This window comes from Wyeomyia smithii, chromosome 1 (assembly GCF_029784165.1).
Source record: "Wyeomyia smithii strain HCP4-BCI-WySm-NY-G18 chromosome 1, ASM2978416v1, whole genome shotgun sequence".
Classification (NCBI taxonomy): Eukaryota; Metazoa; Arthropoda; class Insecta; order Diptera; family Culicidae; genus Wyeomyia; species Wyeomyia smithii.
This window is the reverse complement of record NC_073694.1, coordinates 14164790-14189650: the sequence shown is the minus strand read 5'-3', so window position 1 is coordinate 14189650 and position 24861 is coordinate 14164790. Positions and strand designations below refer to the sequence as shown.

The 24861-nt window shown below is 39.5% G+C and overlaps 1 protein-coding gene across 1 annotated transcript in view; it reads right to left on the bottom strand.

Moving 5' to 3' along the window:
* LOC129717860 (uncharacterized) overlaps positions 1-24861 on the bottom strand; it is an 88922-nt gene that overhangs the window by 12666 nt on the left and 51395 nt on the right. Inside the window, exon 2 of the mRNA XM_055668090.1 lies at positions 20111-20204. Coding sequence (XP_055524065.1) covers positions 20111-20185 — 75 coding nt within the window. The 5' untranslated portion in view covers positions 20186-20204. The remainder of the gene's footprint in view (positions 1-20110; positions 20205-24861) is intronic.

Sequence of the window (24861 nt, the reverse complement as noted above, 5' to 3'; positions counted from 1 at the left end):
CTTGTTTTGCTCTGCATATCCTACAAAATCGAAAAAGGATTTGCAAATGCAATGCGCCGAACATTGGAGAGAAATCCGGAAAAAAGACAACTTTATAGATCTTTACACACGCAAGAAGCAAGAGCTAGTGGCCGAATCAAGGAATAAAAACATGCGATTCTTTACCCAGCCTCCGCAAACTGACTTAAAAACACAGGAGCCAACAACCAGTTCGATTTCCAGTGAAAACGATAAAACGAAAACAGTTACCCATCTGTTGCCAACCGAGATGCCACCAAAAGTTGTTCCCGATTCACCTTCACCAATCTGTGCCACTCCGAAACAAGATTCTCTAAGAAACCAACTGAGCATCGTTGACGCGGATATCGCCAACTTATTTCTGCGACAGGAAAAGGGAATGATTACTGTAGAACAAGTCACACAACTGAAAAATTTAAAAAAGGATAAAGCAGAACTTCATTTCCGGTTGAAGAAGCTTATTGATGGTCAACTGCGGCAGCAAACTTTCCGTCAGACTCAGAAACGGAAAAAACTCGACCTAATTGAATCCTCTAAAGAAAAATCTCTTAAACTTAACTACCACAGTAGTCGTGGGAGGCCACGAAACGAGGATGAAGCTGATATAATGAGTGCAATCATTGATATCGCTCAATATGGCTCTTCGGCACAAGAAAAGCGACGATATGAACAGCTCCGAACAGTGAAAACGTTAGACGAATTGGTTGAATCTTTAAAGTATGATTACGATAAGGCTGACATCAAAAAGTTATTAATTAGTACAAATTCTATCTCATTTAGAGAACTTAATTTTACGATGTCCAGGACGTATGTTTATTACCGACTAATGCCAAAACGATGTGATTCGATAGAAGCAAAACGTCATATCAAAACCGTGCCAGTCCGGCTGATCCGGGCCAAGAATGATCATCATAAGTTCCACCAAGACACACGATTTTGTACATCAACTATTAAACGTTTAGATGAAATCGGGAGCTTTCTTGGACCACATGAGGCGGCCAGGCTCAGCCAAGACGATAAAGCTCGAGTTCTCTTGGGTATAACTGCGGCTACACATCAATCACCAATATTGATGCACATGGAGTACAGAGTGCGACTTCCGGACCATGACTGGGTTGTTGCTGAAAAGCATAAACTTATTCCATCGGTGTATGCTTGTAAGTGTTATAAATTCATATTTACAGTAACCCAATTTTGAATCAGCTGATAATGATTTATGAATCAGTCAATTAGTGTGTGAATCGGAACGAGCGATTCGTAAACTGTTGTGATTGAACAATTTTGGGATTATTGTACGTTAATAGAAAAACATATTGAACTTTTCATGTGAATTAATTATCTCTTGTTTCATATCGACACGTTCATTGGAGATCTTACTACAATGTTTTTTTTTTATTTGCAGCTCTTCAAATTCGAGAAAACGGATTTGGTGACCCCAGCTTTGTATCTGCTTCAGGACCCACATACATAGCCATACGATCAGCTAAACATGCCAAATCGACTGCTTATGCTCACGCATGGGATTTTGAAAAATTGTCTACCCTGCACACGTTTGATTCGACTTTGAAAACTTCAGACGGAATGATGAAACCTGTTGTTATAGTGACAGTTGATGGGGGACCGGACGAGAACCCTCGGTTTGCGAAATCTATTGAAGTTGCTATACATCATTTCTGCTCAAATGACTTGGATGCTTACTTCGTAGCTACCAACGCACCTGGAAGGTCTGCGTTCAATCCCGTAGAAATACGCATGGCACCACTTAGTCGTGAACTATCAGGACTGATTCTTCCCCACAACGCTTACGGCTCTCATCTGGATTCACAAGGCAAAACTATTGACATGGAACTGGAGAAACGAAACTTTCAAAAAGCTGGCGAGACTCTTGCTGAAGTGTGGAGCAATGTAAATATTGACGGATTTGATGTGTCAGCAGAATATATTTTACCGGAACGATCTGAGATTCAGAAATCTGATATGATTCATATGGATGAATCGTGGAAAGCGAAACACGTACGGACTTCACAGTATTGCCTGCAAATTGTCAAATGTTTTGACAAGGCCTGTTGCAACGCATTTCGGAGCAAGTATGGAACATACTTTCCGCACAGATTTTTGCCACCACCCATTCCCCTTTGTTACAATCCTAGCATCGATATTACAGAAAACAGATCTGCAAGTGCTGGAAATACTGAATCTAATTTGAAGTTTGCTTCACTTTTTCAGAGCCTAGCATTGTTCGAGAGCAACAAACTAGCATACGATACGTTTTGCCCGAGTACATTGAACAATTTAGACAAACGTATTTGCTCGCATTGTGATATTTATTTTGCATCTTCAACATTACTAAATAGTCATTGTAAACATGTTCATGGAAAACAATATCGGACACCCAAAAGGAAACCACGAAAGGTGTTTGCCAAACGTGAGAATGAGCTCTTAGTCAACTTCGATAGCGATGAAGATTGGGAAGCAGAATGGCTGCAAGAAGATATTCTTGACCTTGATAACCATTCCTTCCAGAATGAAAATGAAACTGATGCAGCTGTTGGAATCCCAGTTGTTAACATGAGCCATCATTTTGAGTGTGCATGGGAGAATGTCCGTGAAGATGAGTAGATGCTCTTATTTTTTTCCTATAAAAATCAATATACAGAAAAACGATATTCAGGATTTTGTTTTTTTTTGTAAATTCCTTAGTTACACGTTACGGTATAGGGGGGGGGGGGGTAGTATTTACAAATGTTACGAATTGTTACAAAGGGGTGGGGGGTTCGTGAAAATGGCATTTTATGCGTTACGTAATATTTGAATGGGCCCCGAGTGTGTTGGCTAAGTTCCCCGAATTTCGATATTTACCATATTCCCCACACGCACGCTCAGTATAGCAGTGACAAACACCGCAGACAGCCAACGCCACTAGCGGACAGCAGCGTCGTCAATAAATAAACAAAACGTAGAACTACGTGAATAATAAAACACAAATTTCTGTACAAACACTAGTAATTATAACGTTAAAAATTACATTTTCGTGAACCACAAATTAAGAGCTTTCGATTGATCTAAATATCATCGTTGTCCGATTTATTTAAAGAAAAATCAAGTTTCAAGATGGCTTGACTCAGTTTTTTTAAAAATTTCTCGGAAACCACTTAACCACAAATTACCACAAATTGGATTTCGAACTCACAAATTAACCACTAAATATTGATGATAAAAGAATTAAAATATATTACTTTGTCAAGCCATCTTGATATATGCCTCAAAAGCGGTTCTTTTGCTATCTTGAGATCAATTTGAGATTATTCCTTGTTTCACTCTTTGTTGGTTTCTGATACATTTGTAATATAATCGCAGGGATTGGCCAAACCACAAGATTAAATAAAAACGTGCTAGTTTATAACAATAAATGACTTTCATTGCCTTTTTTCTTCACTAAGCATAGAGTTGAGCATACTATAAATTGGTAATCATAAGGTGGTTCATCAGGGGTCTGGCAAATCATGACAATTTAAAATCAGATTTTTGTGCTATGTATTTTGCCTCCAAAAAGCGGGTTTTCGCCATTCCGAACTCTGGTCCTTCCTGGCCTTTGAAAGTGATTTTTTCGCTATTCAACACGTCGCTTTCTGTTTAATAGTAAAAATCGTAAAGACGACTAAAAAAAGAAAGGGACATGTTGAAAAGCGATAAAATCACTTTCAAAAAGCAGAGAAGATAATAAACACAACTTGAGTTCGCAATGATCAAAATCTTCAGCTTTCTCTGCAGGTGTTGGCGGCAGTTTTCAGATTAATTCTGTTCATAAAAATATAGAAAACTGCCTCTTCGAATTGTTTTTTTCGGGTGTTTTTTTTACGATCCAGAACTGAATTCAGGATTATTATTCTTCCAAAATTTTTCTGACATAATTTTTCGTTCATCATGATCAAGTCCGATTTCAAATAGCGTACATTTTGATTGTTGGCCTTAAAAAATGACTTGTTCAAAATTTAAGCTCCATCGGACATGATTTAGGGGAGCTTAAAAGCGCTCAAAGTTATGATTTTTACATTTTGATTTTTTTTTGTAAGACTACGTCTTACCGCACTATATCGGGATCAGTACTGAGAATATTCACTGTCATGATATTCAAAAGCAGCGATTTTCAGCCTTCTTTCTATTGATATTCATACTACCCATGCGAACGTTGATATTCATGATACCAAACAACCGGTGAATCCAGACAGGATAAACCTTAACACTTGTGTTGATAATTTGATCGTCAAAAATGAAAATCATTTCAAAGTAGTGAAAATCAAAATTACCTTTTTCGACAATTTATAGTGTACTGTGCGTTGTACAGCGTCCGAACAGACTTCCACTACCAGGATTGATGATCACCAACACTTTTCAGAATATCATTACGAGGCCTTTGATATTCATTCCACTGTGCTGTCATTCAATATGATATACGATATTCATGCATCGTCGCAATGAGCATAGGTTACTGAGTTGCATCAGAAAATTAATGTGCTGACACTGAGAACAATTCAATTCTTCTACTCGTGAATAAACATCGGTATTCTAAGGCACTGATCGGGATACATTTGCGGAAAGCAAAACCAAAATCCGAATTGGATTTTTTGTTCAAAAGTTCTTTTTTTACAGTTCATAGACGTAAGAAGTCCGAAAAGTACTGATAGGTGATTTTCGAAGGAAATAAACCAAGAAATCTACAGAAAATTTAGTACCGAATTTTTGACCGAGAGTGTTGCCAGATAGATAATTGATGTATTTGAAAACTAAATTTGAATTTTTCGGCAAATGCAGCCACTTTTAATTTAAAATCGATAGTGTTGGCATACTCCTCGGAAAATTGTACTTAAGAAACTCTTATCACCCCGAGGTAATATGAGTCAGTTATATCATTATTATGAAAATAAATTTAAATTTCTTATCTAATTTTTTTACAGTTTATAGACGGAGGGAAAATACTGGTAGGTGACTTCTACTTTAATAACTTTCAATCCAGCGAAAGGAAATAAACATTTCGCAATCAATGCAGACATTTTGACAGCACTTTGTTTGCTTAATTTTCCGATTTAGACGGTGTAAAATACAACAATACATGCACGATTGGTATTGGTCTGCGTCACGTGGAATAATTGTTAATGGTCTAGGAGAGGACTACGCGTTTCAACATTCAACGGTTGAAAGCTGATAGTATGGCAGTATAACACGCCAGAGAGCTGGATCAACGGATCGCAGAACAGCAGGAGGAAGAAGTGTAGGACATAGGAGCAGTATCCACGGTGCCATCGAAACGACTGCGAGAGAAGTGGTAGGTACGACGCGTGGAAGATAGCGTAACGGCTGGTTCGATGCCGAGTACCAGAGAGCGACAGATGAGAAGAACCGTGCCAGGGGCCGCTTGCTCACTGCGGCTACTTGTCAGAGCAGAGAGAGATACAGGGAGACAAGAGCTGACGAAAATAGAACCCACTCTCGAAACAAGCGCGAGAAGCAGGTGCTCGCCAGCGCAGAGGACAGCTATGTTAGAAACGACGTGCGGAGCTTCTATAGAACTGTCAACAGAGTCAGAATCAGGAATTTCCCTATGCCGGTGTAATGACAAGGACGGCAAGCTGCTTACTGATAAACCGACGGTTGCAGCCAGGTGGAAGGAGCATTTTCAGGCGCTATTGAACGGTGAGGAGCCGGATGAGCAGAGCAGGAACAGGATGACGATTATGAGTGACGAACAAGCTGTGGAGCCACCAACACAGAAGGAGGTTAAAAAGGCTATTAGTGAGCTGAAAAACGGCAAGGCCGCTGGGAAGGATGGTATACCGGTCGAACTTCTAAAAGCAGGAGGCGAGTGGCTGTACTATGTGATCCACCAGATAATACTAAGGATCTGGGCGGATGGACAAATGCCGAACGACTGGTTGGAAGGTCTCATATGCCTAATCTATAAGAAGGGTCACCGATTGGATTGTTGCAACTATCGAGGCATTACGTTGCTCAGCTCCGTATATACAGTGCTCTCCCGTATCCTGTTCTTCAGATTGAGACCGTTTACGGAATCCTTTGTTGGCGAATACCAGGCTGGTTTTCGACAGGGACGTTTCACGACGGATCAATTTTTTCACCCTGCGACAGATCCTCGATAAGTTCCGGGAGTATAACCTGCAGACCCACCATCTGTTTATAGATTTCAAGGCGGCATACGATTCAGTGAAAAGAAACAAGCTGTGGCAGATAATGCTGGAACACGGTTTCCCGACGAAACTAATTAGGCTGATGATGATTAGGCTGGCAATCTCGCACAAAACTAGCGCTGTATAGGACACTGATACTCCCGCTGGCTCTTTACGGACATGAAGCATGGTCGCTGAGGGAAGTTGATCGACGAGTGCTCGGAGTTTTTGAGCGTTAAGTTCCGCGGTCGATACTTGGCGGTAAGTTGGAAGATGGAGTGTGGCGTAGACGCAGGAATCACAACTAGTACCAGGAATATAAACATGCTGATATAGTGAAGGTAATACAGCGGAGTAGGCTTCAGTGAGCTGGACATCAAGCCAGAATGCCTGACGAGAGAGCCACCAAAACTATCTTCAGTAGATAACCAGGAAGAGATCGTCGACTCCATGGTAGGCCTCGCACGCGGTGGAAGAAGTTGCACGATCTGCTGGTGTACGAGGAGACTGAAGGACGGCTGGCCAAGACAGAAGAAGCTGGACATATCTAATTCGTTCGGGTTTAGACCAACAAAGTAATGTTAGTAAAGTAATGTCTACGAAATGATTCTGTGGGAAAGCGTTGGTTGTCAATTGAAAAGATGCGATAGAATTTATTTTTACTACTATTTCGATTTTCGGCAGCGTGCTAAAAATTTTTCCAAAAATCATCGACCGCAGTGATATAGAACGTTGGGGCTCTTTCTTTCAGTATAGTATATTTTTCGAATATAACGAGAACGAGGTTAATCATATATTTAAGCAACTAAATATAAAAAATCAAGTCATAATGGCTACAGAGCTGCAGTTGTCTCGTCCTTTGCACTCATCCTTATTTTAGTAGCAGTACCAGTAATATAGAGTGGGATCTGACCAACGATTTTTGCCCCCTGTAGATTTTTCTTTTGTATTTCATTGGATTCTAGCTACAATACCGGAATAGGTTTAGCTGGATGGAGTCCTTCAATCCTGTTGAGCTCCGTCGGCAATTACTTTTTTATGGTTTATTCATTATCCATCAATAGCTCTATATTTTTTTCCTTCTATTAAGTCTCGTATGTTTGACCCAGTGTTTAGACATTGAGATATTAGTTTTCATCAAATAGATAACAACTATTGCAATTACTATCTTCCCCACGTATGTACTTTTTTCTATTATGTCACTAATACTAGTGACTAATGCCTCCAGGAATTTCATTGGTAACTTAACCACCAACACGATAAGCAAATATAGAAGATTACAAGATGTTCCAACTCGTCTCCGCCAACCACGCTCGACGCCTGGGTTCGAATCCCACCGCCGACATAGGTGTCGATGGTTGTGAGGTGGCGTGATCCACTCACAACCAACCCAACTGGTCTAGATTCAATCCTAGCCGACACCGGGAGATTTTCTGAGGCGAAAAATCTCTGGGATCACGCCTTCCATCGCATGAGGAAGTAAAGCCGTTGGCGCCGGTCCGTTAATAAACGGGTCGTGAGTTAGGGTCCTGGGTATGGAGTCGCCTCCCTGGGCGTCGGTAATTGGCCACAACAGTGGCGGAACTAGACCGACGGAAAATAAGCGAGAATAAAAAAAAAAGATGTTCCAACTGCTCCCAGCGTTTCCGAAAGGTATTGTTTACATTTTGTTTTCAAGTCCTTACCAAATATGCTTTTTACATAACCAAAATATCCTTGTTGCGACTTCAGACAGGGGTTACTTGTGTCGCACAACCCAGCCATTGCCTCAATCTCTTGCTTTGTTTTGCATTCGCTGTACGCAAAGATAAAGCTTACCATGAGAACCTAAGACAAGACGTGACAGCTGGTCACCGTTACATTCAACCAATTTGAACCGGCTGCTGATTGGCTGAATTCGATAACGTAATCGTCACGTAGAAAATACAACGAGGTTACTTTTCACTGTAAAGCAGTGATGCTGGAGAGTCATAATTTAGCTATTATAATTGTTCATAAATAATGATTCAAAAGTATGCAAGGTACATGATATTACCGAGTAATGTATTTCACTGTTATAACTTTAAAAATGCATTGATTAATCCTTTATTACTATTTCGGTTGAGGTCCAAGAAACTTAGAAAGAAAAAATTTGGGTACCAAGAAAATTAGGAAGAAAAAATTTGATAGTAGAAGTTTGCTTTATTGAACATAAAATAATAAATAAGAATTGAGTGTTATTCGCATTTATATTGCAATTTTAATTTGTTTTATTTTCATTGACCTGCAGAAGTTGTTAAAAATAATCATTCTGGCATCAACGGTATGGAACGTTCAAAAAAATTTCGACGGGGATGACGGCCGTTACGAAAAGAAAAATAAGAAGCCAGCTGTCGCGTCTTGTCTTAGATCTGAACCAGTAACGATACAATAGTGAAGGGAGGTATCTGTGTCTTTCTTGACAGACACTAAGTGTCTGTAAAGTCTTTACTACAAAAACAGCAACCGGGATGCTGACCACTGAAGGCAGCAAGTATTGCAAAGCTTTGTCATGGATTATCGCTTCAACATATCCCATCAGTTTCGCGTCGTAAGACTCCGAAAAAAACTCACTGTTGACTGCGCTGGCCAAACTCATCCGCAATTGCAACACTAACACTGTGAGTAGCATTGTAACATCCACCAATTAGAAATTTAATTGACAATCGTCAGTTGTTAATGGCACCAGAGATGCCAGATGTTTTTGAAAAATGTCTGCAACTGCTCGAAAAACCGGAAAAAATGTGCTCGAAATCTGAAAAAAATCTATCCGTGATCCGAAAAATCTGCACACATTTCAAGAAAATCTGCGCAAATATAAGGAGATTCTGACAAAAATCTTCAGAAACGTGGAAAAACTGCAAATATCTGCAAATCAATAAATATCTGCACACGGGCTCCAAAAATCTGCGTTTTGCAGACAAATCTGCACATTTGGTATCACTGAATGGCACTGTTCACCATCGCTTTTAATTGAAAAACATTTGTTCAATTTCCGAGCACTTTGTGAACCACAAAAAAACTGCTCGAATGCTACTTTTTTTTTGTTTTTCGCTTGTTTGGCGCAGACCAAGGGGTCCATATCAGCCAAGTCTTGTGAAATGTAATAATTTTTATGTAGGTGGTAATCAGCGGTAATCAGCGGGTTCAAAGTGTATTTTATATACTTATTTTAATTTCTTCAATATTGCATATGCTCGATTGCACTCGCATTGAGTTTGACAGAGTTTGACAACTGAAGAGCTCGAAAAAGAAAGGAACGGCTGTTCAATCAGAGATGCCAAAAGATGTCTGCAAGTGCTGAAAAAATCTATCCGTGATTCGGAAACATTGTGCTCACGCTCTGCACACCTTTTTGAGAGAGTCTGCGTTAATATAAGAAAATTGACAAAAATCGGCAGTAACTATAGAAAAACTGCAAATAACGACTGACAACTAAAAGTTTGGATTTATTTTTAGGTTCCCTTACCCCACACTTTGAGTCAGGAGTTTTTGTATTGTTTATGCATGCCAGGTCCAGTTCCAAATGTTATGAACTGCACAACATCTTTTGCAAAAACTTTACGGCAAACCATTTTGAAAGCGGAAATTTTCCTATTTTGAATGTGTTAAATTTCCTGCAAACCTCAAAAATAATCCGCCAAAGTAAAAAAAAAAACAAACGTGACCCAACGAATCTAACTCAGTGTCGTTCAATCGAAGATTTCTTTGGGATTTTAAGTTACTTCGGTGCAAAAATAACTAGAGATCTACGAAGTTGATTGGCAGAATCAAAAGATGCATTCGAAAAGTCGACGTGAAGACCGTACAACGCTCTTGTTCCGGTATCATGAAAAAGTTTCGTCGGAAGGCTGGTCTCAGATGTAACTTCATAAGAAATAAATCAGTTTTTTTTAAGTTCATCCACCCTTTTTTTGACAGTAGCAGAAAAAAAATATAAATTTTTAGTTGTCACCCGTTACGTGACACGACTAGACTGAAGGTAAATTTTCACCAAGCATGACAATTGTAGCCCCGCAAATAACCTAATTGATTAAATCTACGGTACATCCGATTAACAGGCTCCCACGGTGATTTAAGCCCGAATAGTCCCCGTTTGCTAGGAGTTTCTCCACTGAACGACTGAACAATCCGGTGCAATGCGTGTTCCGTTCAAGTGACAGGAAGTTGGCAAGTGCCCGTTTATTGTGTAGGCAAATTTGTCTTCATGAGACCTCTCCTCGTGGAGACTACGACCAGACGCCGTCTGGTTCCATTCAACCCGACCACTCAACAACGCTTGCACATGTACACGAGTGTATACGGAGTTTCCATGGCATACTGATTGTCGGAACTCGAGATTTTCATCGACAAAAAAAGTAGGAGATAAAAAACGTGTGGGTGTAGGGTGTTGTACCTGCCTCATACCTAACGAGTGATTGTTCCCGTAAACTCCCATATTTTTCATCCGCCGCTAATTACTGTACAGAAGCCGTAGTCATTCATACTAAGCGACTACCTCAACGGCCCTGTAGTACATAGTTAGTGAGAAAAGGTTGCTGGGTGGTAATCACTTTATGGATTGTTACGCTGTTGAATTGACAGCACCCACGGGCAAAGTAGGCGGTGGCGGCAACAGCATCGTGAAGCTTGTTTTCTTCGTCGGCTGGTTCTTTTTTTGCTTTCTTTTCCGATGTTTAGACAAGCGAGAAGAAATGTTTCCTTTTGTTCCACGATGAGAGAAGCGCTTTCAATTAATCACAATTGTACAAGGGCTACGACGATGGTAGGAGGTAGGAGTTTTCCACGCTACACGGGGCGTTGAAGGAATAATCTGTTCCGATGACACTCGGCAACGCACGTAGTGTAAGTATGACGACGGATTTTGGTGTGTATTTCATCTGCCACGGTGCAAATTGACAGAATGTCACACTTTTGGGGTGATAATTGAGTTATTTTACACTCACACGAAAAACGGTGTCTCTGTTTACGCAGCCGTCTGCCAAACTGTGGCGCCTATCTATGTGTCAAATTATTGATAATCAAAAATCACCCTACGCTTTCTAATCAGCAGGGTTGGATATGTGTGCTGAACATGTGCAATTAAAATGTCTAAACATTTGGAAAACTGTGGATCATAACTGTAATGCTACTTGGGTAACTTTTCCGCCTCGATGGAGAACTTCGATTCGATGCTTTCCGACCACACACACGACAAATTATCGTTATCCACCTGAGTGGTCATCCGAGCGGCTTAATGCCACAATCGATGGCGGCTTTGTCACTCATGGATGACTAATACGAAAGGCACGACCATCGGCCGGTACATCTGATGCGAAGAAAACTGGAAATGACGGAGGGGGGACAGGAGGCGAATTTGCAGAAAAAGTGAAACTTCTACTCGCGTCAGTCGGCAAGGCCAAGTCACACAATAATTCGCGCGATAAACGCTTTTCGGTGCCGGTTTACTCGGATTCCGCTCACAGCACGTTCCTATCGGATGACACGGTTCTTAATTAGCAGTTTATTGGCACTTCGTGGTGACGTGCAATGCTTTCGCACACACACACCCCTGGGAGAAATGTATTCCAATATACTAATTGAACTTTAGATTTGGAAGGAGTTATTCAGCTTGGTTGAAACGAAAATTTATCCTTACTTTTTTGACAGTTCTATCAGTTTCGAACGAACGAATTTGAAAAAGGAAACTTCCTCTTTTTCATGTTGCAGTCAATCAAGGTGTAAAAATCTTCAAAAAATTGATCGTGGTAGCATATGCCTACATTGATTCTTTACACTCTTAACGTGATTTAGTGTAAAGCTTTTTTTTTCAATCCACAAACATTCAACCAGGTCCTAATTTATTACCATCACCGGAGCGCTAGCTTGGTCGGCCCCCGGCAGCAGCGAAAAGCCAGCACTAAATTAGCTTTACACTCTCATCTGTATGTAAAATTTATTCCCACTTTGTGTCCGATTTACGCTAGTTTATGCGGAGTAAAACATAACCAGACAAACCGTCAGGCAGGCCGGTCAGGCATCGAAACTGGTTCACTGGTTCAGGCCGGTGCAGTAGCAATGCCCGTAGTACCTGCGTAAGTGGATTCCTTTCTGTTGGACGCGTCTGCCACTGTGATGCACAGATGCAGATGAGCGACGACGCATAAATTACAGATTTTACCTTCACTTGTTCCGCGTACGTGAAACACGTAAACTGTTCCTTGCCGGTTGGTCGGTCGGTGTTTTCTGCGTTTTTCCTGTCGCTATTGAGTTCACATTTTTGGGCAATAAATTCAACGGCAAAAGTGTGCCGAATGCGTGCGGGCTGCAGTGTGAAAGTCCATACGGGGCGGGGACGCGACTACCAGGGCTGCCAGAGAATATTCCCCGGCGGTTGACAACTCTCGGCTTTTGTGACCATGATTTTCTAATCATAAGATTGTATAGGAGATAGTTTTTTCTTCTCATTATCCAATCAACTTCTTTTGAGCGTGCATGATCACTATTCATCAAAGGCAGGGTGATTACAGGCCCTTTTTAATAGATAACTTTGACAGGTGCGCTGTGGACCGGACCTTTAAATTGTGTCAGCAGAAAATGCAACAAGCCTATCTAAGCCACAAAATCTTTCTCTCTGGTGGAGCCCCACAATCGAGACGTTGAGCCACCACGGTGCGTGTCATATTTGTATTAATCTTCTTCTCGTGTTCTACGAGCTCACTTACTTCTGCTGCTACTGTCTTATCACCCCCGGGTGATCTTGTTGTCTGTGCAATCATAATTTTATTTGCCGTGGAAGTAAGCAGCGGTGTCGTTGTAGTTTTGTAGATACACTGTAGAGATTGCAGTGATGAACAAGTGACGGATGGAACTTTCATCTAGATAGAGTTGGTCGCGAACGCGAACGGCGGCAATTCCAGCCGTGCAGGCACGCTTCTAAAGACGCGGATCGTGTGTGAGGAATTCCGTCATTGTAAGATACAAACAATAAGCGCATTTATTGTTGAATCCAAGTGCAATATATCGTAGCTCAGCTCTTGTAAGACTCGCGATTAATCAAGCTTAGCCGATTCAGAAGCATTGCCGTTTTTCATGTTAAGTTAAAAAATGACTTCAGGCGATCAATTTTTAATAACTATAAACTGACATAAACTATTCGAGACTACAAAGCTGCTGACATGTGTTTTGTTTGGTTTTTTTCACAAACGAATAAAGGAAAAATTTTGGCTTTTGTCATCACGCACATTTTAACAATCTATATGAGAGTTTACGTAGGTGTGAGCGGCCTTTAAAATCGCTTAAAGCTTCGTAGTCGCGAATCCGGTGTGGTTATAATTTCAGCCCTGACTTAAAAATTATCAGTTTCCAGAAACCACCGCACAAATGTGCACTAGAAATGAATAAATTTAAGCAAAAAAGCATCGTAAATGCAATCAAAACTATCACTAAATCTTTCTAACCTCACTTTTTTGACAGATGGGTGTAACTTTGCTTTCGAATTCGTTTTATAATTTACAAAATAATGTCGCAGAAAATAAAGGTTCTTTTAATATCAGCGGGAATCATATCCTCAAAATAAAAAGAAAAGGAAAATAAATCACTAGAAAATGTTAAGAAATTTTTGTTCTCAAAGCAGGCTTTAAAATCATTAACTTTCTGGGACCTTTGACTTGAACATGCTTAAGATGAATTGACGCTCAAAATCGTGAAGTGAAAAGAAATATCAGCTCGAAATTGTATGAAAAGAAAAAACACAATTCCGTTTCAACTTGGAAGACAAGAATGAGCCAGTATTCCAAATTAAGCTCAGAAAAGTTGTTAAACGCTTCAATAGATCGAAAAAGAATTTTATTACTATTCTTAAGAGAAGAAAAGCCTACACACTTAGATATTATCGCCGAGTACGGTAAAATAAATTACCGAGATTTCAACAGCTGAGATCTCGGTAAAAATCTCGGTAATACATCAAAACACCGAGATTCTGTCAAAGCAAATATCAAAAACCTGTTAAACTTGAACGAGATTCTCGGTATTGTTTCGCCGAGCTAATCTGAAATTGAAACTGTCAAATTATTACGAGAATTTCTGTAAAATTCACTGAGGTACGTATTTTGCGATTCTTTTTTAGATAACCCAGAACATGATTAAAACGATTATATACAAATTAATTTATTAATTACTAAGTCAACTAATTCAATTGAATACAGCATTGTTAAAAACTGGAGAGTTTTATTGCTTCCAAGAAATAAAGAAACATCTATCACTCTGCGACTTCCATCCTGCGAAGAGAGTTGATAACCTGCGAAATTTAGTGAAGAAAGAAATAATCGTTTTCTTCGAATTTTCTTTGCAGCAAAAAAAACAAGCTCTGAGAAAAAATAGTGTATACTCACTCAATATTTTAGTTAATCAGATCATTGCAGATTTCTTTACATATTAATAATCAGCCGCAAAACCTGCTCCTTTTTTTCTACACCCGGACACGAAAAAACTGTTAGTGTGTGTCCTAAAACACGCGTTATTCTGACAGCTCAGTTTTCAGGAATCTCGGTAAAACGACGAAATCTCGGTTGAATAATGTCAGGTTTCCGAGATTCGGTATTTTAGTTTACTGAACTCGGAAGTTTTCGGTTTTACGGATTTTTTCGGTAAACAAATTTACGATATTGCGGTAAACACGTTGAGTTTCCGATTTCTCAGTAATTTTTCTACCGAACAACGGTAAACTGAAATATTTTCAAGTAGTTCGTTATTTTTCTTCACCGAGAAAGCCTTACGCAGTTATGTGTGTAGGAGTGGAGAATAGTTCTTAATTAAGCCCTAAACACTTCAGGATCAGTGAAGTTCTAACAACGGCTCTTCAATCAAGCCAGACATCACTTATGAAAACCTGGAAAGAATCCAAATAAGAAGCTCAAAAAATAGTCTTGAAAAACTCCAAAATAGCTACCGTACTGCATCAGATTTAGAACACTTAAGCTATGATTAAAGATAACCTGAACAAGATACCTAACTTCCACATTTTTCATACATTTTGAACACGACCGATTTACGACGGTTAGTGCTGCCATCTGATGACTTAAATTCTCATAAAATTGTCACTATGAGCAAAACCGATTTATCGTGCATAGTTCGTCATTGATCGTTGAGCTGTTCAAGATTGTATATGAAAAAGGTGTAGCAGTTTGGTCAGCTCGACGCTTAAGATAGCATGCAGATTAATGATATTGTCATTTTTTGCGCTTAATGCTATTGCCAATTTTTTTGCACTTCAAAGTACGAAAAGAAAAGTGTGAAAATGACCCATTCTACCAAAACTTAAAGTTTGATATGTCGCAAGCCAGGTTTCAGAACCATTGTGCATATAGTCAGGTTCACCGGGGCACCCGATGTTTGCTTTATTAACCTCGGCAAAAGTGAAAAACTTGGCTGCAGAGCGTGCTCGTAGCGGTTATCAGGAATGTCTGATGGTACGCTTAATTTTAAATGATGCGCCGATAATTCTAGATTCTTCCGGAAAGCTTCATGTTTGACTAAACATTCGTACACATTATTAGCATTTTTCGGATGGCAGCACCGTACAGTCGTCCACATGGATACTGAAAAAAATGTTTCACCTTTCAGCAGTCGTGTCTTGGCCTTGTCGTCAGTTGATTTTGACATCATACTAACAGTGTATAAATTAGTTCGACTTTTGTTCACGCGCAGCGACAATCATGTCCGATGAATTCTGCAAAGTCAGGTATCTTGTTCTAGTCATCTTTGTTATGATGTAACTTCTTGCACTAAAAATCAACGAAAAATAAACTTTTCATCGATCTTAAGGGTGTAACATGTTGGTTATTTTATTGTTGTTGAAAACAAAAAGATTTTAGAAATCGGCTTTGATTCATATTCCGAACACTTCAACGTAATTGCTAAGAGATAAATAGGCAAACCGTCTGAATAATGACTGTCACTTTTTTCAACGCCTGCTGTTTCCCCGGAAGTGGCCCTACAGTAAAGAGCTATACATCACTGGGTGAAGGACATTCCAAGGAACAAAATGGTACGTATATAAAAATCATTCGTTTTATTACACTATAGCTATAATAATTCGACTTTTATTGTAAAGTGTTCGAAGTTTGAGACTGTTCGGAGTTTGAATTCAAACGGTACGACGGTATGACAAAAACCAGCATAAAAATCACTTTGGCATCAGAGGGACAACCAGTTCATGAAGAATTCGGCGTACCGAAACAAGCCACTTTCGAAGACCTGAATTATTATAGTAGACACCTGAACAATCAGAGGATGCAATCCCTGCTGCAACGCGCAAGGGAAAGTACCGACAAATTTTATAGGACGAATTTTCGGAAATAATTACTCCTTACGATGATAAAAAGGTAAACCATTCAATTCAGGCAATCGAACTACTTCCCAACATTTCTTCACTGATACAGAATGCGAATAAAATTTTGATTTATTGTCAAGATTTCAATCGCATGAAAAGCCCTGCAAAAAATGAAGCGAATTTGAAAAAAAAATTTACTTAGCGCATCCTTTTCTATTATTTTGGCAACTGAAACCAGCTGGCATGAAAGTATAAGAAGTGAAGAAATTTTTGGTAGCGCCTATAACGTTTTGTTATGTTGTTATGTTATATTTTAAAAATTCCATCTGACAATTTTAGTCTTAATGAATAAAATTAACAACTAGAGACGATTAACAATGCATTATTAGCGAATCCGCAGGCGACGTAAAAAAGTGTGGATGGGTTCGTTGAAGTCGAACAGTTCTACAACCACCTCGTTGAACCTCGTAGACATAAATCTAATCGCAACATACTGGCCGTACCGACTATACCTTGCTTCCAAGTTCAAAAGCTGACGTCTCCGCAGATTCCTTTCTGGAGCGTAGAGATTCAATTCTGCGAGAATAGCGGGTGAATCAATTTCATTTTCCAAGACCTTTGCAATATAGATAATTTGTGCGTTAGATCTACTACTCTCCAACGTCTCAATCCCCAATAACATGCAGCGGTGCTCATAGGAGGCAGCCTCGTGGCGTCATGCCAAGGAAGATGCCTTAGTGCCATACGCACGGTTGTTTTCTGAACAGCTTCCATGTAATCAATCCAACCCTTGTTGAACGGACACCAAGCGACAACCGCTAATTAGAGCATCGATCGTACCAGGGCGCAGTACAAAGCTTTCATGCACAGTGGATCGCGGAATCCATCGGCAATTCTTAAAATAAATCCTAGTTGCTTGTTGGCTCTTGAAATGACATCTTCGAAGTGTGCCCGGAATGTAAGCTGACTATCCAAAATTACGCCAAGATTTTTAACTTGGCTTAAGCTTATTGATTGAAGCTTTCTGCTGAAGGTAATTACATGACATTTTTCTACACACAGGGTAAGAAGATTACGGTTGCTCCAATCACTAAAAGCATCAAGCAACTTTTGTAGTTTCAAACAGTCTCCAAGACAGGCTATAATCCGAAAGATTTTTACATCGTCTGCAAAAAGAAGTCGTGTACCTCGCGGTAACATTGTAGCAACGTCGTTAATAAACAGTGAGAATAAAAGTGGACCCAGATTGCTGCCTTGCGGCACTCCAGAAGACGTTGTAAATGGCTCGGAATGTGACGACCCAAGACTGATACATACAACTCTGCCGGTCAGGTACGAACGAAACCATCTCACGAGCATAGCGGTGAGCCCCAGTTTATCCAGCTTTCGTAGAAGGATGTCGTGAATAACACGATCGAACGCAGCCTTGAAGTCCACAGCATCCACTTGCATTTTTAAATCTTCAGACGGTTTATGATTTCCCATCATAGATGTACAATGGGATTCAAGTCCGGTGATTGCGGAGGGATGTTTTGAGTCGATAAGAGTCGTTAAAAAGCAGCCATTCCCGTACGATGAAAGTGGTATGCATCGGGTAAAGTAAGTCACAAGCAACAGTATGACAGAAAAGCAAATGACTGGCAGCCCATGTGGGGTGATTTAGTCTTAGTAAAATCAGTTCCGACGGAACCAGGTTAAAAGCTCCAAACATGTGGACAGGACCTTATGAAGAAGTTGAATGTCCAAGGGAAATTTTTTACTGTATTTTAAATTGGTAATCGTTTAGAAAAATCTTCATAATGGTCTTCTTAAACGTTATTATGACCGATGATAAGAATTTAAGTTTATCTATTGAGATTGGAAGTATATTCAATGACATATGATATTGGATATCATAAGTTATGATAGCACAAGCATCTGAGTACCGCAGCGTGACAGGCTGTAGAATCCTGTAATGAAAAACGGACAGGTGGACACAAAGAAATATTCCGGTTGAAGATAAAGCTAACAAGCATCAGTATAGAATCGCATTAACAAGAGCCGACTGTTGGCTGAGCTCGGGGCCATAGTTGAATAGAATAATGGCGTGAAGAAAAGAAGATGAAGAATTTAGTGATCTACCCCAGAGGGGATTCACTGCTGTCAAATTTCATATATGTGTGTGTTATCGCAGATCAACTCTGGTCCATGACGTTTGTTGGTCCATGATGTTTGTAACTATGAACAATAATGGGGGAAAAAGCTAAACAACATTCATGAAAGTTTTCCGAGGTTTCTCGAGTTTCGATGCAAAACATTCCAATTCTATAATATTTCACATCGATCAATTTCATGACCAAAAGGAACAAAAACCAAAACAAACACCATGTTGCCGAATATGTTGGTTACACGATTTTTGACAGATAGATCCCCCCTGATCTACCCCAAGCAAGATGGATTTTAAGAAGAAATATACAAGCTGACAGCATATACCTTTTCATAATAAAGGATTCCCAACTTTCATGACTTCCCCCCTTTTCTCTCAGAATTGTTTGAAAACGCTTTTGAATATTGTAAACTTCATTATTATTCCGAAAAAGCTGAGAAACGTTAAGAAAATCTGAAACCCGTTAAAATGTTTAGGAGAATATCCGAAAATAGACTCGAAGTCGCTAGAATATATTAGACAGTAAAGTTCATAAAAGGAAAGTATCTTCGAATGGGTTTAGAATTGTTTTTAGAGATGTCAAAGAAAGCAAAACAAAGCAAAGCCTTGGTGCTACATTCCGATTCGGAACTTGGCCTTCTGTTTGTTATACACAGACTTCGCAGCCAACTGTTTAGTGTACAGGACAACTACGGGGCTAGCGCTACGATCCTACTGACACTAACAGTCTCTTCCGAGCCGAGACTCGAACCTACGACGATTGGCTTGTTAGACCAGCATCGTACCTCGAGACCATCTAGAAGATAATGAATCCCAATTTGGCAGAAAATCGTTGTAAAACTCTTCCAAGGAGTGAAACAAAAAATTTTAAACCGCACTTTGCAAAAGGTTGCGAATTACGCCCTAATTTCTGGTCCACAAACAAAGGGATCCCAAAAAAGGTCTTAAGTACTCTTAGAAACGCCTTCAAAAACCGAAAATTAAAACGATTCTAAAGTAGACTGAAATTCACTAAAAAGTTAACATTAGTCTAACAAAAAAAAAAAACGATTCTAGAATAGGCTGAAATTGAACAGGAAATTGTTTGTTTGAATTAATTTGTATGAATCATTAAAAAATGTTAGGAAACTAATTGTATCCAAAGTAGGACTAAAAATTACTCAGAAATTTAACAAGTTTAAAACTGCTTAGAAAGACCAGAAAAGGTAAGGCCTGCTACCGCTTCTAACTATTAGAGAAGGACTGAAAAGAAACAGAATGAATACTTCTGTTTGACATTTCTAAGACTGATTAGAACAGAATGATTTGAAGCACGGATTTTTATTTTAAATTACTTCCCGATAAAAATCCATGGTAATTTCAGTATTTTCATGCATTTTAAAGCAAACAAAAATGTAATAACAACAAAATGTAGGGAAAAAACATATTACTCACCACAAGCACTGCCAGCAGGAAATATATCCGGAGTAGGTCCCAGAGTTCACCTGGAGCCCACCGCAAGCTCCTCATTGTGGGAGCTTGTAGTATTCTGTGAAAAAAAAACAAAAATGAAATAAATCATTAGAAACTTGGGGTATCAGTTATGTTCAGCTGTTCAGTTGTGGCATTTTTCGATTAGGTTAGCACCTTTTTTTTCAAGTCGAATCTTAGTTCACGTTCGCGTGCGCTCGGAGGTGGATGAATTAACCTCAAAATTAGTAGCTCAAACGCTACCGCAACGCAACATCGGCATTTGCTTCCACACCTTCATCCAAATCACCGCCAATCAGTGCCAAGATTTATTTATTTATTCAATGATCAAGCATTTCTCCGGTTTTTTCCTTCTTTTGCGTTTCTTTGTCCATCTGTCCGCACTGCACACATGGTTCTGTGGTGTAGTTAGGGACCATCCATTAATGATGTCACGCGTTTAGGGGGGTGGAGGGGGTTTCAATTATTGTGACATTTTGTGACATATGGGGGAGGGGGGGGGGTTAGCTTGAGTGTGACATCACATTTAAACTCAAAAAAAAAAATAAATAAAAAAGTCACATACCTAATCACAGAGTTCAACTCAGAACTATTTATGATATTTGCATCATTCACTTATAGTTCTAGGATCCTTTTTTTTGCTTAAGATTTGCTTTAGATAAAATACATGACAATTTTTTTCACGTTGAAAAGCATAATTTTCATTAATTCTGTTTTATCGTGCATGTTCGTTAATGAATGACAACACAATTTCATTAATTTTTAGTGTCTCTTAATCCAATCCATTCTAAAATTTTGACAAAACGTAAATAAAAATGCTTGGCTATTGTAACATGTGGAGAAGATTTGGATTGCGAATTGATTGGAGAAGAGGAACTAAATATTAATGGTCTTTCAAAAATCAGCAATGATGCTGCAGTTACTGTCTCGGTTTTCTATGTCGTAATCTTCTTTTCCTTTTAGTTCCAGTTTTTCTTTCAGTAAAATCGTTTTTATTAAGAAAAAATGCATTTCTAACAAATTTCTCGATTTTCAATCAATTATTACCAAAAAAGGGGGAGGTTTAAAAACGTGACGTAATTAAGGGGAGGGGGGTCAAGGAAGTTGTGACAGCTTGTGACAAGGGGGAGGGGGGGAGTTAATTTTTTCCAAATTTTGCGTGACATCATTAATGGATCGTCCCTTACTAGGATGGACGGTTGGTTATTGTTGTTGCAATAAGTGCCGGGTGTCGCTTCTTTCTGACCTCCGTCCGCAGGACCGAGAGTGATACAAGCAGTCAAAAGATGCCGCACTTTTGATTCGATTTTGAATATTTATGCGTCGCGGAGAAAGCTACCTGGAAATTAGGCGCTCTCAATGACGTACGCAAGTATTGCCGCATCATACCGGGAGTGGATTCCTTGAGAAGATCATCGAAATTTCTCGCTCAGTTATCGGAGAACTTTTGACGTGGGACACGTCTTTGTTTACTATACTGGGATGCATTCTGTAAAATTGGAAATGAAACGGGCAAATGTTGCGTCAGATTTCAAACGTTAATAACAGCATAACCACATGATGGATAATAATAACCAATATGTTGTTGGATAGATAAAATGTATAACAATTTTGTAACATGTTAATTATCACTCTAATTTCATTGCTAAGCGGTAAAATTGATAAAAAATTTCAATAACAAATTTACGCAAATAATGAACCAATTACATGCGAGCATTCCTAGCACAGACGACGTGAATGGACACCATCCGTTCCCTGTGATATTCCCTGTATCAATTCAGAAATAAAAATTGACAGAGTCTCCCCGTCCCAATAGGTCAATTTATTTTTGCTTCCATGAGCTTAGATTAATATGATGTCTCGAAGGTAAAAGTTTTCCTAAAAGTTTGAAACAATACCCATCCTTGAACAATTTCCAAACCTGCGTGTTAGGTACTGAAGAACCTAATAAAAACTGATGTCTTGAAAGAAAACATGCCGGTAAAAGCAACAGTACCAGTGGAGTATAGAACCGCAGGTCTCTTGTCGTCTATGAGTGGTACTCTTCTATTCGTACATTTCAGCGGTACACTTCTATTCGTACTGCAGTGGTACACTTTTGTTCGTACATATCTATTTGTATGCAATTGAGAAAAAACTGCATTGCTGCTGTTGATGGTGATTGAAAGTTTATCTCATAAATATGATTACCATAAATTACTCAACAAAAATTGTAAATTTTTGCAACGAATATTTATTTAATTTTATCTTCGATATTCACTAAATAATCGTGACCGGATAGTATCGAAAGAGTAAATTCCTAAATATATACATTTATAGAAGAGTAAGAGCCTGCGAATGCTTGTGATTTTTTTGTTTATTTAGGCCGTTAAAAATTTTATTTTCATTTTATGTCACCCCCCCCCCCTCCAAAAACCTTGAACATTGGAAGGGGTAGAAAAAAATCACAAGAAGGTTGTATGCAAAGCCACGACCGTAAGGTTGAAGTAGAATACTTTTACAAGAAAGATAACCTGGCTGCTTGCGTGTCAGTCATTTTTTCTAGTAAATAAACGTTGACCGTTCATTGGCAGTATTGTAATTTCTTTTTGTCTGATATTTTGAATGAAGTTCATTGGATATTTTTAAATTTTGTGCAAATGAGAAGTTGAAGTGCTGCCGAATTGTAATATGCACATTTAATACGACATCATTAAACGGGAACGGAACAAAGGCTACGGTTATGCAGAACGCGAATGCCGGCGCGATGCGATTTGCCTCACCGTGGTGAAATGTACAGCTCTTTTTAAGGCGAATTAGAGCTATACATTTCAACAGATTTCGTCTTGCCGAATCGCATCGCGCCGTTATTTGCGTTCTGCATGACCGTAGCCAAACACTAAGCGACGCAAACACGTAATAATAATCAGAGTATGCATGTAGATGAAGATAATTAACTTTGGATTATAGCGCAAAACGAGAAAATATTAACTCTTCAAATAATCATTTGTGTTTTTCAAATTTCAGTTGTTCAATTTAATATCCGATGAAATGTTTGTTTATTATCTGATGAAGCTCTTATATAGGCCAAATGATGCATTCCCAATTTACTAGGTCCATTACTCTGCCGACCGTGCTTGGGAAAGCGCGGTATAACGACCAATCAGAGGTCGAATTTTGTGTTTTGACAAGGCTTAAGAGTTTTCAATAGTACAATAGTTCGAATGATAAAATTGCAATTTCATGCATTTGGTAGGAATCTCAGAAGATTTTCTAACCGATTGCTGCAAAAACGAAGGAAATCCATCGCAAACTAACCGATTTATTAGCATTTGACATTTTTCTCACTTTTTTCAGTTTTAGATTTTCATTTTACATCCCTATGTAGCCGAACGTCCTGAGAGAAGTATTCTAATTCAAAATTAAATCTTCATTAATTCATTTGTTGTCCTTATAAGGACAATTGTTCAATTTATCATAGGATGTAGTGTTTATCTTACATCTCTGTGTTACCTTGATAGTGAGGACTAAGGCGCACGGTCAACACAATGAGAAAGGTGTTTTCACATTGAAAACTAGACACGGCTTTACTGGAGGAAGTGTTGGCAAATGCATCTACCGCTAATACCACCGCTATCATACGAAAGCGCGTCGTTTCATGTGGGGAATATCAACAACGAAAAATGACGCGCGTCTAAGCATAATCCGAACTGTTTCGCCGTGCTGCTCCCATTTACCTTTACATCGGCCTCAGGGAAGTACCGGCTGCAGCTGCATCTACCGCTGAGGCTGTCACTATACTGCTATTGGTATCAAAAGCTATTAACTCTTCAAATAAGTGTGTTATTTGTTCTCAAAAGAACAATTGTTCAACTCAAAATCGGATTTACGCAATCGCATCTCTGTAATATTACCGACAATAATAATCTTCTGAACAAACTGATACAACTTTCCCATTAGGCCTCTGCCATAATAGACGCGAACCGATTCGCTCAGCTGTAGGTTAATGTACAGCCATCAGTAGAGCTGTACATCAATCTACGGCCGAGCGAATCGGTTCGCGCCGCTTTTCGCGTCTACTATTGCAGAGGCCTTAGAGAAAGTTGCTGGATAATGTATTCACTTCATGCAAGCCTGCTGCTGATGCTTCCCGCTACCACACTGAAACAGCATTTCAGTGAAGGTAGTGTCGTTGCATCATCTGACCCTGCTACTATCGATGCTGATATACCCGCTGCAACAGCTACGCAATGCATAGCCATGCCACAGTTGTGGCCGCTATACGCTGGCCCAACTGTTGAGCAACTGCAACGCTATCCGTAGCCATGCCACAGTTGTGGCCGCCATTGGTATCCGCTGTACCTGCATCTGCTGGCCCTGCTGCTATCGATGGTGAGATCCGCTGGAACTGCTACGCTTATTCGCAGCCATGCCACAGTTGTGGCCGCTATCCGCTATCGATGGTACCCACTGCTCGCTCCCGCTGCTGCTAAGGGAGGACTGCTGTCGTCGCTGTTCAGAACTACTATGAGCGGCTTCGACTAAAACAGGCTCTTATATAGGGATGAAAATAGGAATGAATTATTTTACGTTCGTGGTGGAATGATATAACTTGAAAAATATGTGTGACTTTATTCTGGTTCAGAGCGATCATTTGATAAGCTCCACCTCTTTTTTCAGTTTCTAAAGTTTTTCCTCAGTTTCGTAGCACGGATGTACAAAAATGATTTCTTGTG